Below are 15,657 nucleotides of genomic sequence, written 5' to 3' on the forward strand. Positions count from 1 at the left end.
TGCTGTGTCACTGTATTTATTTCTTTGCTGGCGGCGATGGCGTATGCGAGGAGATGCAAATTTTTACTTGGTGGTTAATGCGTACTACCGTTTAGTGCGTAGTTATGCGGCGTTCCCGGCAGGTACGCATTAATGAGGTTCCACTGTATGCCACATTTTGGAAACACAAAGGTACACAAAATTGTAAAACTATATGAAATGGCTATACAGTAGAAAGCATCGCAGATTGGAGGCAAGTGCACCAAGAAAAGTGCAGAGCGATACTGCCATCACTGCACAACATTTACAGCTTTTGAACCGTGGCTTGCAGAGTATAAAAAGCGGTACTGCTATATACTGAACGAGCTTACAATGAGAGTTTATTCACTCGGAAGGGCCACAAGCACATGGCTTGCCAAGGCTAAGCACTGACATCACTGGTGTGACCATGCGTCATGTGGAGGGACGTGTGTAGACAATGTTAACGTTCTCTTGGTTCATGTAACATTACATTCAGCCCAATACAGGCGAAAGATGCTGTCGTGCACATATCAAAACGGGCAAAGGCCTCGTAAGAGCTACCACAGTGATGAACCATCGAGTATTCAAATAAGGCGGGTCTCACCGTATGCAGCTGGTGCCGTAGGTCATGCAGGGCACGTTGCCACAGGTCAAGGCGCTGACGATGGAATGCCTCCCTCTGAGACATCAGGCGCACCCACTCTTGAGCATTCTGCGGAGGTGGCCTGTGATGGGAGGCAAGTGAGTATAGGAGGCTGGAAATTCTTCCAGCTCAAGACTGAAGAGAAGAAGAATCGCACCGCTAAGTTCCCCTTCCACGACATAAACAAACATCACTCTTGCTGCGAGTGAGAGGATGCTTGGCAAGCAATATAAAACGCAAAAACGAAAAGATGGGCATCAACGCTGCCTCGAGTTTTGTGGACCAGCTCACCGTGAAGTCAGATTCCAAAGGCATCTGCAAGAACCTACTTAATTTCTTTATAGATGTACTACATTCCACCTTTGTCACGAAAATGCGGTAGGGCTGTCGTCAAGCGTTTCAGTGTCGCGCGGTAGGCATCTGACGCCGTGGCTATTGCAGTTACTGCTGTGTTTTCACTGGTGCGTGAGATGTTGGTCGTCGTGCAAAGAAGAAAAAACGGTGTACCGACGAGCTGCATCACGGCCGATTGTGCAGAAAGGCACAAGAAAGGTGGAATAAGCTTTTGTCAGTTTCCTATTTACGAAGACCATCACAAGGAATTGGCAGCAGCTGTAAAACGCGAGAACTCGTCTCCGACGCAGGCTCATTAATTATGTGGCAACAACTGAGCGGTTGGAGTGGCTCGTTTTACCTAACAAAATGATTAGATTTATCAAATGTTTGTCATGGTAATGTCCCGCACCACATTTCTTGGCATAGGCCTTGTATGGAGCCATAGCGAGTAAGTTTACCTTGGAGCACATATATGTTAACGTTGTGGATATCAGTATCATATGCAGAGAATTCTTCATGGTTGCCACTGTTGATTTAACTGCAGAAGCCTTAAACGTGTAAAAAGAATTTCGTTGTACTCGCGTGAACTAAAGGTGTGGCTCAGTCATGGAGCAAGTGCTTCTTTCTGTGTGGGCACGTTTCATTAACACAGCAGCAACGAAAGGACCACTTCAACTAGGCTTTTCAAAATTGTATTCGGCTGCACTGACACACCTGACACAATTGCATTGGACAGAGCTGTTCTGGCTATGTCATGCTTTACAAGGTGTCAATGTTTGTTGGAATCCACGGAAATACTGCGCTTTGGAAATCTGCTGAGTCTGTTTACAAGCTGCTCACATTTCACGGTCTTGACTTGAACGTACGAAGAGAACCGTGACCCGCGTTTGGCGAACCTTACAGGTATGCAAGAGCCTTGTCCATGGCATGCAGTTGTTTTAATATACTATCGCAACCGTATCGCGGATGAAAGTGTTGCCGAGATCACCCTTCTCACCGGCCTGAATATGTTTCCCGGCACATTTGTTATATGGAAGGATTTACCGTAACAATTATGGACTTGTTCGTAACTATGTATTTTTACTCCGCGTATTTGCATATTGCACCCAAGAGCCCCTTGCTGGGCTAGGTGGGTGGTTCTTGCATTAGTTCACAAATTAAAACCTATATGTGTGACCTAGACTGCCGCAACATCGATGAAATTTCGCAAATTAGTCGCATTCCCGCCTGTAAGATACCTCATGTTTTGATGAGGTTCTCAGAGCTGGACTTGCACGTGAACTCAACGTTTATATGTTAATTTCAGAGTCCTTCTTAAAGCCACTGCAACTTCCTCTGTTGCAACTTCCTTTGTAAGCTTGTGGGAGGCGCCCCGACACGCAGTGCTCGGAGGCAGCTTTTGCAGCTGCTGCACCAGTTGTCACGTGATCACTGAGGGCGGCAGCGAGCTTTGGGCTGGGCCAGCTGGGCGGAGCCTATGTGCCGTGACATCGCTACAAGTGCCTAAATATATCGGCGGTGCCTACCGCCATTTACTAACATGGAGTAGGTCTATAAGTAAGAATAGAGTGCATCAAGCTCTAAAGGAGCTAGAGACTTAATATTACGAGTTTTGAAATTTATGCTGAGACAGCATGGCCAGAATGTTAAAAAAGTATGTCTTGAAATCCGTGACGTCAAAAAGATGTACCGGTGTTGGGAATTCGGCGAAAAATTAAAAAAATGTAGCTGAGCTACATTTTTCTTCTAATATTAATGAAGCTCTAATAGCGAAATTAAGAAAACTACAGTTTTCAAAGAATAATTTATCAGCCCTTTAGTGTCTCTCTTTAATGTCTCTTTAAATGCTAGCAAAAAGTTTGCTATGGGAACCTAAACCGTCGCATTTGATAGCCAGTTTTCCCACAAAGTAGCAGTTTTATATAATTAGTTTTATTCTTACATTAGGAAAATGCATAATTGCACAAAATGCACTTCTACAAACCTAAAACGGAAAATTTCGTGAGCCAGACGACCAACCATCGATGCAAAATGCCGTTTTACTACATGACACCTTAACAAAGTGACAGCACTGTAATTACGTTCTCATGCAGCTCTGGCTATACTCGCGGACAACTTTTCTGGGCAATGAAGTCAATGCTACAGAGCCACAATGCACGTATCCTACCGCTAATTAATGTAGTCAACTGCGCCCGTATTTTCTGCGTGAGATAAATGAAATGCTTCCTCACTTTCTACATGTAGCTCTTTCAGACGGAACGCAGCTCACACAAGCGAGATATTTCTATTTATTTTACTTTAACGTTGTCACTTTGCGTTTTTGCATGCGTGAAAAAGTCGCGCCTTTTACCCGTACCTTAGACGCTAAGCAGCGTTTGCATCGAAATGCAACGCTGATTGCATGCAGCCATCACTTTCCACGGCGTTACGAGACGCGCGCCAAACCAGACTACTTCGCGTAGGAGTACATGTGAAGAAGCACCGCCCTCGTAGCTTTCCCTTCATTGTCAAGAAAAGTTGTCCGCGAGTATAGTACCATATCTAAAAGATATAGAGCTGTGCACGGGCCGTATTTTCGAGCTCGAGCCCGGCCCGGGCCCGCTGACTTTGTCGAAGGCCCGGCCGAGCCCGATGGTAAAGGGCTGCGAGCCCGCCTGGCCTGGCCCGACGTACGAAAACACAATCCCAGGCCCGGCCCGGCCCAGCCCGGCTTTTTGAAGGTTCGCTCCGAAAACAAAACATTGGTTTCCGGTAATTTGGCATTTTACTGAGCATATCGAATATGATCACACGACACACGATGAACAGTCTCCAATAGAGACTGTTCGTGGCACTTTTGCTATACAAGTAGACGGCCTCATGCCAGCAACAATGGAGTTTGCTCGCCAAAGCGGTCATGTGTATGGAGTATGCCAATGCAAGCGTCAGCTTGCATGAAGGCAATCTACGTCGGGTCGCTCGTCGCTGTTGCGTGCATGTTCACTCATATGGGATTTGGCCTTAAAGGGCCGCTCACCAGGTTTGACAATTTTGAGCTAACGAGCGCAATGCATACACTGGGCGTTCACGATCCCGTCTGCCAAAACTTGCAATGCTACGCGCCGCGGAAATGGGTCAAATTTTAAGGTGAACGCTGCTTGCCCTTCCTCTCGCGGGCGCGCGCTTTAGAGAATGACGGGATGACGTACATGAGAAAATGGCCCTACGTAGATGGTAGTGCTGTGACGTCGCTCCTCTACGTAGATGACTGTACTGTGACGTCACCAGCAGTAGCACGTGACACTGCGATAATTATTTGACACGACATGTGTAGTTTGTGTAATTTGTTGCTTGAATAGATTAATAAAACTTGAGAGAAATAATGAGACACACAAAGGGAATGTGTGCGTCTTTTTCATTTTTTTTCGTGAATTGCAGCGAGATGCGGGGCTAATATGCCTCCCTTTCCCATGCGTTCGTGTCCCCGTGGTTAGCGCATCGAGCAGACGCCAGCCCTGGAAACGAAAGTAATGTTCTGGCGCGTTCGAGCACTCATTATGCTCATTTATTCTACCGCGTCCAAGTAAACGTTAATGCGGCACTGGCTCATGATACCGCCACTCTCGTGCCCGTACAAATGTCTCAACTTTCATGCCCGTCCCGCAGAAACAGGCAGTACACCACAGAGAACGCCGACAAAACGCCCACGGCCGCTACATCACGCTACATAAAAAAAAAAAGGTAGCGGCCGTGCAACGCCGCTCACGTGCTCGGGCTGGCTCGGGCACGTCATGCGCACGTGACCATGTATGCGCATGACGTGTTCATGCGTATGTGTCAAGTGAAGAGGGCAGGGAAAGGATTTGGCTTGCTAAGGCTACACGAAGCGAGTGGCAAGGGTTTGAAACTCGCCTCCTCGCATCCTGGTTTCGCGCCGCTACAAATTATTGTTTTTCTCAGTTCGTAATGAACTGATTTGAAAAATTCTTGCGGCATACTGCTCTTCATTTGGCACGCAACAACTTCCAGCGTCTAACTAAAATTTGCTATGTGGCCTGGTGAGGGGCCCTTTAAGACTAACGTGGAACAGTCGCGTGGCGCCGTCACTAGCTCAGGTGGTGCTACTTCTCTGTTTGTCGGAGTGCAACAGAGGCAGTGCTTTACCTGCTCCCCTTTTGTTTAAAGTGGCGAATGTAAAGGAAAAGCGGTAAAGGGCGGTCGCGGAAAAGGCGCTGTATGCGTGCTGGAAAACAATTCCCGCTCATTCTCTATATTTCGGGCTTGAGTCCAGCTTTGCACCGGGCTCGAGCCCGGCCTGATAAAGCTCCAAGTAGCCCGAGCGCGGCCCGGGCCTGAGGTGAAAGTACGTCGGCCCGCCCGAGCCCGGCCCGTGGGTCGGGTCGGGCTCGGGCTTTCGGGCTACCCGGAGCCCGTGCACACCTCTAATCCAACGTCAAGGAAGGAACCACCAATCCATATCCATAAGATAGGCGTACTCACTCGAGCACCCACACGTCGAGCGCGGGTGGTTGATCGGGTGCAGCAGCTGATGTCCACAACCAGTAGAGTAACGCTACGTTCATCAGTAGCACCAGGCTCACCCTGTTGATAAATGCCCCCAGAGACAACGTTTCAGGTGCATACTCCACCAGGGTGGATGAACACTTCATCAACCAAGTTCACATAAACAGCAACAATTTGAGGAAAGAAATTAACAGGACAGCAACTCTCCGCAGAACATGACAAGTGTACAAGAAAGCATGGAAGCTCAACAGAGAGCTGATTCAGGCAGGTCTATGCGCACCATTATGAAAAATAACAGTAACAGCAACACGCAGCATACAACCATCGTGTTTGTTGCAGATCGTGCCTTCTTGCACATGTTTTAATCTTACGGCATAAGAAGGATTTCTTTTAGGGAGTATGGAACTGGCCGATTACCAGTCGTTACAGCACGTTCCTAATGAACAGGGGGTGTTCAGAAAAATGTAACACCATGTTAAGGCGTTTTCATTCACACTAGATGATAGAGCACTTTGGTTACATTATGCTACTCACAGTACGAGAAGAAGCTTGACAGCCGTGCTAGTCGCCAGGCGGCGACCTTCAGAGACCCTGGCAAGTCCTGAAAGCAACAACATGCCACTACATGTCAAACTGTGTCACTAAGTGGTTGTACAGCACTCAAAGGACTGAAAAAGTTTCGTTCAAGTACGTAGCAAACGTCTAATACTGAAATTTAAGCCAAAGGAAATCCTAGCACCAATACACACACACACACACACACACACACACACACACACACACACACACACACACACACGTATGTATGTATGTATGTATGTATGTATGTATGTATGTATGTATGTGTATATATATATATATATATATATATATATATATATATATATATATATATATATATATATATATATGTGTATTGTGATGATGAAGAGCGGCACCGAGGCTCCGGCGCGCGGGATCGAGAGCGAAGTAGAGAAAGAGGAAGTAGATAATGGAACAGCCTGCCCGCAGCAAGGGTGCTGTCTCTGTGTCGTTCTTCTACAATGGCGCAGTCGTCGAAAGGCTTCGGCGAACCCCAGCTGTTAGCTTGAGGCAACGCGTCTTCCAGAGGAACGCCGTCACGCTTCCTCGCTGATGGAACCCGCAAGTAGTTCACCGCGGCAAGCATCCATCGCACCACCAGCGGACGGCGTCCAGGCCTCCATTGTGGTTTCGGGGAACTACTTGTCCGGTGACGTGCTACTTCGCGGCAACAATGCGCACGGGCTCCTCCCGCCCAGGGACAGCGTACATGCCTCCTCGCCACCACCTGCCAATCTGTCGGCGCTTCAGGCACCGTCCGTGGACGGCGTCCAGGCCTCCTCGGCGGCTCAAGCCTCCTTCATCGACGCCGCAGTACCAGTTCACGACAAGCCATCGCACGGGTACCGGTTACCTCAGAACGCGGTTGACGCTTCCAACGGCAAGGACCCCGGGAATGCCGTCCACGCTTTCCGCAGCGACAACGGCTTACTGAGTACTCCATCGGCACCCGAGCCGCTTAGGGGTGCTGTCCAAGCTCCCTCTGACAAGGGTCCCTCCTCTGTGAGTACGCTGATCGTGTCATACTCCTCGGACGTCACCACAGGCACCACGCGCGGATCGCCCGAGAGCGCCGCCGAGCTTTCCGCCACCATCGCGCGACTCCGAGTCACCGTGAACGCCTTGGCAGCGTCAATCTCCGTGCTGTGTCCTGCCGCCTTGCCAGCACTGCACTCACTCAATGCCGCGTTGGCCGCCGCCGCCGCCTCGCAAGACCATGAAGAGAGCTCACCCGAGAGCCGCAGACAGCTCCTGAATGCCCTCACGGAGCTCTCATACCAACTTGGCTGGTTGGCGTCGTCATGCTCCGGAGTTTCGCCTACCGTATCACAATCACCGGCTGCCTGAGAACTACCGGAGTTCCACGGTTTCCAGAACGACGCCGTCGACTGGGTGGCGACCGTAAACGCAATCGGAGCTCGCGAGTGCTGGACGGATCAGCGGAAGTGGTGCGTGGCCATTGACCGCCTTCGGAATGGTGCCGCGGCGTGGCATCGATACGAAGGCGTGCGGCAGCAATCCTGGGCCGAGTGGAGCACCAGGCTCATAGCTGCCTTTGGACTGATTGATCACCACCTCACTGCCACCACCCAGTCCAACCTCACTGCTACCGAGGATGGAGCTCTGAAGGGGCACCACCTCGAGATGGCTGCAACTGCGCATTGCAGCTCACTTGCAGACAGTGTCTCAACCTACTCTGGGACAACCACACAACTGAGACCAGGCTCACCATCTCAGGTCACGGACTCGGCGTCCGTAACTAACACAATAACGTCTCTGACAGACGACGAGACCACATCTCGTTCACAGCCATTGGAGAAGTGATCCCGAAGCTCACCACCGTATGTGCACGTCCCTGCGACCTCTTTGCACCAGCGACAGTCGGAAAAGCGGCCCTCACTTCATGCGGAACCTGACCGGTCTGCGAATTCTGGGAAAGAGGTCCTTGTCGCGTCAAAGCATGGTCCTCCGCTTTCAACGCAGTCATTGGCCGAATGCGCAGACGCTCCCCTACTGCTCAGCGACAAATCGCTAGATGATGCCACATTCGCCAAGGGTCAGTCCATTTCATCAAGCGTGTACCCAAGCATGGCTGAACCTACACCCCAGCCAGAAGAATCCGATGTGTGCCAGCCCTGCCCCTGACGTGTGAGCCCGTTTACGACAGGAACAACTTCATTCAGACTGCCACTGTGTTGCCTGAAGGCCACGTGGAACACGACGGAGTTGTTTTTTGCACGGGATTCATCACTGGTCGACCGCGCGTCGACAAGTTCGGAGGGAGAGGCAGCGAGATCGAGATGGCTTTGGACACCCGTCACAATCTTGGCACAGGGTGCACACATGCCCGACCTCGTTCGCATCCTTCGTCGAGCCATCATTTACCGACTCAAGACGGAAGCCCGGAAGAAGACAAAGTAGATGATACCTGCCACCGCAAATGGCATACGGCCAGCATAAACGTGCGACCACAACAATACAGTCAGCGCCATCAACCAGAGCCATCGTCATCGGCAGTATTGCAAGCCAGACTGCACCACGCCCGAGACCTGCGACTGCTGCGACATAGCCAGTGTCGGCCGCCGGAATCATACTTGGCAAACTTCCAACTGAAGTTCCAGCATCGCCGACCCAGGCCACTCCGAAATAGTCAGTGCCGCCCACCAGACATACTTATGACAGATTCACGAGCCAAGTCGCAGCGTGGCCCAGACCGACCACCGCGATGCAGCCAGCACCGCCCACCAGAAACATTGTCGGCAGCCCAGCCGACAATGCTTGCAGTCATGGCCGAGTGTGATGATGAAGAGCGGCGCCGAGGCTCCGGCGCGCGGGATCGAGAACGAAGTAGAGAAAGAGGAAGTAGATAATGGAACAGCCTGCCCGCAGCAAGGGTGCTGTCTCTGTGTCGTTCTTCTACAATATATATATATATATATATATATATATATATATATATATATATATATATATATATATATATATATATATATATATATATATATATATATATTAGGGGTGTGCGAATATTCGAAATTTCGAATATCTTTCAAATAGTGTTAGCTATTCGATTCGATTCGCACTGAAATTTTACTATTCGAACTATTCGAACTTCCCAAAGACAAATGCAGTCAACGTCCGGTTAAAAGTGACCGCTTCAGATTTTTAATATGCTTCACCTCATTACACTCTCGTATTGCGGCAAAGCTGCCTTTCAAGCTCCGTTACGGTCGAGAGAGAGAGAGAGAAGTAACTTTATTGGCACCCGTCAAATAGATGACGGGGTAGAGGCGTCAGCCTAAACCCACACTCATCCTCCCTAACAGTCGGCCGGGATCCCTTGGGACGTGGCGGCGGTTAGGGCGAGACCGATGACTTGCCGTTGAACTTAGCCAAGAGACAAAGTCCAGTTGGAAATGGTCCCTAGATTTTCAATATGCTTCACCTCATCACACTCCCGTATTGCGGCAAAGCTGCCTTTTAAGGTCCGTTACGGTCGAACTTAGCCAAAAGACAGTCAACGTCCGTTTGGAAGTGGTCCCTAGATTTTCAATATGCTTCACCTCATCACACCCCCGTAATGCGGCAAAGCTACCTTTAGAGCTCCGCTACGGTTGCAAATGTATTAACTCAAGAAAACGCTGCTTCCAACATGGAGATGAAAGATGTGGCAGAGTTGGGGGCTCAATTAATGCTGTTTTGGACCTGAAATTTTGGCAGGAAGTCCGAAAAATCGGACGCCGAAGTTTTTTAGCATCCAAAATTTCAGATGTTCTTATATATCGACGTCTACGAGGCAGATTTGGAACTCCGGACTTGACGTGAGCACACCCTTGTCCGCCACATCAATTGGGCCTCCACAGAAGTTGAAAGAGGAGGAGAGGCTGAGGAAATGGCATCTCTGCCTATCACGTGTAAAGTGTTGTCGGCAACACTTTGGTTGCACCAAATCATGTACATAAATAGAATTTGGCCTCTACATTGCCTCACTCTTGATAAGAACGACAACTATGAAATATGACCCCACCAGTGCTTCATCAACCTAGCGAAAAGAAACACTTTCATGTTGCGATCTCACAAGAACATACTTAGGGATTCTCTGCAACTTTTTCTGTAATTTCACTTCGAATTATTCGAAAAATGTTTGAGAAATATTCGAAAATTATTCGAAATTATTCGATTCGCACTCAATCTTTATTATTCGAATTCGCTTCGCACCCAAAATTTTGCTATTCGCACAGCTCTAAGATATATATATATATATATATATATATATATATATATATATATATATATATATATATATATATATATATTAGAAAGATAATTCAATTTTGAAATTTTATTTATTTCCAACATTCGGTAAGCTGAGGGCCGTGGTCAAGAAGCCTGTAATGGGCCTGCCTAGGACCATGACCCCTTACAAATGGGCAGCATAGGCAACGTGTTTATTACTATGAAAACGCACAAATTGAGCAAAACAATCCTGGTGCAATAGTTACCACAAATCTAATAACGCACAAACAGTGAAAAAGAATAAAATGAAAAGTTTAAACTGAGAGCAACAAATGATCTTAATGACTCCCTTAGTACATACGAAACAAAGCCTTGAGACAGCACAAGAATGCAAGAAATACAAGATTAGCCCTAAACTCAGACTGTGCATGTTCCTATACGCATATACACATACAATTGAATATGAAATAAAGCACCTACTCTGCCTACCGACACCTACTGTGCTATGCTGCTCAAATATCTAGCAGTGCCTCTTAGGCAGCCCTTACCAAAGGAGGAACCAAATCCGGCCTGGGAGCTGCTGGAGCGATCACGGTTGCTGTTGCTACGGTTGGTACCCTGAAGAAGACGCCGCCGCCGTTGCTTTAGCTTACCACCGGACGGCTGAAGTCGTTCAGCTTCCCGCAGCAGCGCCGACTCTGCAAACATCACAGGTGCCAGTCAACATGTGCAGGCTGAATCTGTAGTGGCTACCTATTTGTAACTCTGCCAGTAGGGATACAAACACATACTTGAGCAGTAAGTCCCTTATATGTGACTATAACAAGAACTGGACTTCAACCTTGCAGCTTTCCTATTATTTAAATAGTGTTTAATGGAAACATGAAACACCTAAGGCTAGCTTTCGCAAAAAAAAAAAAAAAAAAGAAAAACATTACTCTTGCTGGACAGCCATTCTCACACAAAATGACTAAATCTTGTGCGCCATGCACTGATACACGTTAGCTCCAGCAAAATCAATCTTACAAAAGCTTGTACTAATTGGTCTACATATAGGTGGAACATACTTTTAATTTATATAGAGAAGGTCTAGAAATATGCACACAACCGACAAGACAGAATGCGTGATAGTAGGTGCACACAGTCTGATGCGTTGCTGTACGCTCAACTCACCGAGATCATTGCAGAAGCCTTCCAGACCTTGAAGGGTATTCTTCTCTATCACAGCTGCAAGGAAATGACTCGGTATAAAAAAACAATGACTGCAATGCCTAAGCCCAAAGACGCATAATAAAATGGTGCGAGTGAAGAGGAAGCAGTGCTAATTCTAACGCAATATACAACGCCACAAAGGCCCTTGCTTTCATTGTATACTGTCGGCATTTATCAGAAAACATACTGTCATACTATTGCCATTTTTCTTTTTCTGTAAGCTGTTCTCTGAAGAGAGACCATTTCAGCACCTTGTGTTGCGCGATTACAAGAGATGAGATGCACAGCTGAAGTGAGAACAACTTTTACAGTACAGTGTGACGTTTTAAAACAATATTTTCCAAGAGTGCACATCGCCTTTTGCGATACATTGTGCCACTTGCTTCACATGTTACAATAAAATTCTTTCAGAGAGACGAATTCATTATAATAAAGTGACTTCACTGGCTGTGCTAATGGCTCCGCTTGATGACATCAATCACAAAAGCAGCCACGGCAGAGTCTGGCTTGAGCTCATCAATAGCCTTCAATGAAATGACAGCAGTTTACATTGCAAGGTCGAGTGATAGCCTTGAAAAACATTGCTAAGGGGCGCAACGTACCCACAGTGACTGCAACTGACCTGGTTGAAAATATCGTGCACAGCAATCGTGCTGACAGTACAGAACAGTAACGTGCCCTTCGTTTCCACATAAGTGAAAACTCTGTTAGGAGCTTGTATTCAAGTATATGTGAATTGAGAAAGTGTATCTTGGCATCTGCTGCATTCACTTTGATGAGCTGATGGCGTTTAAAAGTAAAACTTAATGTAGTTTACTACCAGCAGGGAGTATGTAATTTGTTTAATACATAGCGCGCAGTGCTGTGGAAGCTACATGAGAATATCGCTGAGAAAAATGTATAGCCGCATGCACTTAAGCTTTTTATGGTAGCAAACGCATGTGCGAGCCGTGCATGTGCCTGTGGCATGCCACGATGGGCTCCAAATAAAGAACATGAAAAGGAAAACAGCAAAATGCAAGATGTTCCAAGAAAAATGAGCAAACAGCGTAACGTAGTTTGTTTTTTATTAAGATGGCAAACAGTCTCCAGCGATGATAAAGAAGGAACAATTTTCACTACATGCTGGTTAAAATGCCAAACTATTTCTAGTTCTGAATGCAGCTCAAGCACCAAATCTCACTAGGCTCCGCAGCATTGCACACTATGTATGAAATGGAGAACAGCACTTTTGATTTAGTCTATAAACGTTTACAAACATATTTTAAAACTAGAAATGACTGAATGTTACCAACTCTCAGTGAGGACAGATATCAACAATGTACATTACAGCTAAACACATAAAAAGCAGACAAAACTATGTGTTATACACATCTCTACACAGTTTTTTTTTGCAGAACCTCAGTATATGCTACCTCAGACAAGGTACGAACTTCTACATAGAATTTGTCGCTCTTTAAATGCTTGAACAGATGCACGTTACAGAACTGCAACACACCCGTTTTCAGTGCGCAGTTATCAATTGGTAAATTGTGCGCTTACAGTTTTTTCTTATATGAATTCTGGCTACTTTTTGCAAAAAACAATCAAAGGTTCAAAGCTGGGCTGCAGGATTTACATTCATTAAAGCAACCAGCGCAGACTACAGAACAAATTGCGTGAAATCGTTTGTGCCCCATCTGTTCATCATGTAGAACTTGTCCCGGCAAAGTATGCCAGAACAACTACAAACAAACTGCTGAAGTGTAACACCTTTAACAAGCCCCCAGACGGACTTCTTGTAGCGGACGCAACCGTATATGCACAGGCGGGAACGGTTGTCGGACAGCCGAGCCAGGCAGTAGTGCGATTTGACACAGAAGGCATCACAGTATGGCACGCCTGTGCTCTGCACGTCGCAGTCAATGGCGTAGACATGGCCCGGCCGGCTTGCCTTGTGCAGAATCTGATATGGGAAACAAAAAAGTAGCTGAGTTATTCACATGAATGGTGCACACAAGCTAGCTGTGTGTGCGAAATATGAAAAAAGTTGTTGCATACACTAGCATTGGTACACAGGTTAGGGAACGGTGATATCTATTTTTGTGCAGGATTTGGAAACTGAGCTTGTTTCTTAAAATCCACGAATTTTTTCGCTAACTATCGTCACATGCACGTGGTGGTGGTACGTAACGGAGGGGTGCAGAGCATGTTTCGAGATAATTAAACACTGGAGTTTGGCGCTGTGGTCACATAGTAAACGAAGCCTTAGGAGTTTTTACACTGCTCTTAAGCAAAATGAGTACAGTATTTACGTATTCATAAAGAAAATGTATTGATGCAGGAGACACTTGTTTATTGTTTTCTTGATACTTTCAATATTTCAGCATTCAGTTATTTCGGGCATTTTTTCGGTCCCATGAAATCCAAATTAATGAGCTTTTACCATACTACAAATATCAAATATGCACAACTGCTCTTGCACGTCAGTGACAGTCCAAGCTTCTTATACAGCGATCACATTTAAAAGCTTTCCTTTTGGCTTTTGTGCAGATACCTCAGCAGCAGCGGCCTCTTACTTTCTGGCAATGTCCCCAATGTACAATGCCAGAAATGCCCTCGCCTTCACTCTATGTGTGTGCCATAATGCAGCAAACAATGGTGGCACAACAAATGCCAATCACCATGTGGGCTGATTACTACATTTGAATCAACCGTGTACAGTGCATTACGAAGCACAACGAGACTTCCTAAGCTTTCTCGAACCCTTTCAAGTGAGCTCAATCTGTCCAAGTTACGTGCTCATGCATTTTTCTTTCTGTATACTCATTCAGGCTGTCTGCATATATAAATGCAAAGTGTGTCTGCAACCACTATGGTAAAGGCTCCGGTCTTCTTTCCATTTCGATAATAACAATAAAAATGCATTCTCATCTGAGAACTCGGTACCTAAAAGTAACCTCTACAAAGCGTCAGTCACCTGCGTCTCAGTTGTCTGCGCAGCCTTGGCCATGGCATGGTTGAGGGTGACTGTGTAGGTGAGCTGGCGAAGCTTGTTTCCCGTCTCGGGGCAGGGCTGCCAGTTGCTCTCAGTGACATCGTACGTCTTGCGTGAAGTCAGCAGGTCGTGGAAGAAGCGTGACCCCGTGAACAAAAGCGTGAACAGCTGGTCCACAGACATCGGCAGCGTCAGGTTCAGGATCTGCCTGCCTTCGTGCGTCGATGGGCACTCAGGTGGCTCGGCCGTGTCACTCGAGTCACTCACGTCCGTTGGCATCTCAGAGTGCTGAGCCTCGCGGGCGCTTGCAAACATTTCAGGCCCTGAGGCTTCTTCATCTTCATCGTCTTCCTCATTGGGAAGTTCCTCCTGGTACATGGTTATTCAGGGGTGTCAGGTGGCATGTAGTTGGGTTAGTTGGTTCATAGATTCAGCAAACATGTTTAAACTGCATGAAGAAGACAACATGTAGGAACATAGAAACACACAGACATATGAAGTGCAGATGTGCGTGAGCATGTTCCTATGTTCTAGCGTGTTGTCTTCTTCGTGCAGTTTAAACTTGTTTGCTGAAGGTGGTCTAACTTCGTGGAGTGACAAGATGATGGCCTTGATCTGGAAATTCTAGGCTAAACCTTAATTTTATTTAAAAGGGGTAAACTCTGGGCCAGTTGGTTATGCACAACTGAGTAATATGAAGTGGAACAGGCCGAACTAAGTAAGGCGAGACAGACAGGTCAAACGCCTTGTGCTGTCCACTGCACTTCAGAGTACTCAATTTCATTTTCAACTTCCCAGGTTCAGTCAACACACTGCAATTCCATTCGTAATGTGAAAGTGAACCTGCCATTGTAAAGTGCCATGTGCTATTAACAGCTCCTTCCAAGTTAAACGTGGTTAGGCAGTTTTATTTGTCCACTGTAATGAGTATTTAGCTGTCATACCCGAATCACGCAAGCAGTTTTAAGGGCCCTAGAAGCATGCGCCTTTCTAACCAGGGTATGACATTTCAATGTCTCATTACAGTGGACTAAACAGGACTAGACAAAGAGTAGCCAGAGGAGAGTCTTTGAACACTGAGTGCGTCCCCCAATGTGCTAAATAATAAACGTAGACACAGCAACTTGAGCCCATCTACGAAATGCCAAATATTGAGTTCTGAGCATGC

The 15,657-nt window shown here is 46.9% G+C and overlaps 1 protein-coding gene across 6 annotated transcripts in view; it reads right to left on the reverse strand.

Annotated features, from left to right (window-relative positions):
* The window catches only part of LOC119393406 (protein Aster-B), a 108,664-nt gene that overhangs the window by 4,007 nt on the left and 89,000 nt on the right, over positions 1–15,657 (reverse strand). For all 6 annotated transcript variants that reach the window (XM_037660402.2, XM_037660401.2, XM_037660404.2 and 3 more), the window contains 7 exons: positions 14,472–14,858; positions 13,265–13,457; positions 11,474–11,527; positions 10,849–10,998; positions 6,017–6,083; positions 5,459–5,560; positions 605–725 (listed from right to left, as the gene is read on the reverse strand). In XM_037660402.2, the coding sequence (XP_037516330.1) occupies positions 605–725; positions 5,459–5,560; positions 6,017–6,083; positions 10,849–10,998; positions 11,474–11,527; positions 13,265–13,457; positions 14,472–14,858 (1,074 nt within the window). The remainder of the gene's footprint in view (positions 1–604; positions 726–5,458; positions 5,561–6,016; positions 6,084–10,848; positions 10,999–11,473; positions 11,528–13,264; positions 13,458–14,471; positions 14,859–15,657) is intronic.

The sequence above is a fragment of the Rhipicephalus sanguineus genome, chromosome 5 (genome assembly GCF_013339695.2).
Source record: "Rhipicephalus sanguineus isolate Rsan-2018 chromosome 5, BIME_Rsan_1.4, whole genome shotgun sequence".
NCBI lineage: Eukaryota > Metazoa > Arthropoda > Arachnida > Ixodida > Ixodidae > Rhipicephalus > Rhipicephalus sanguineus.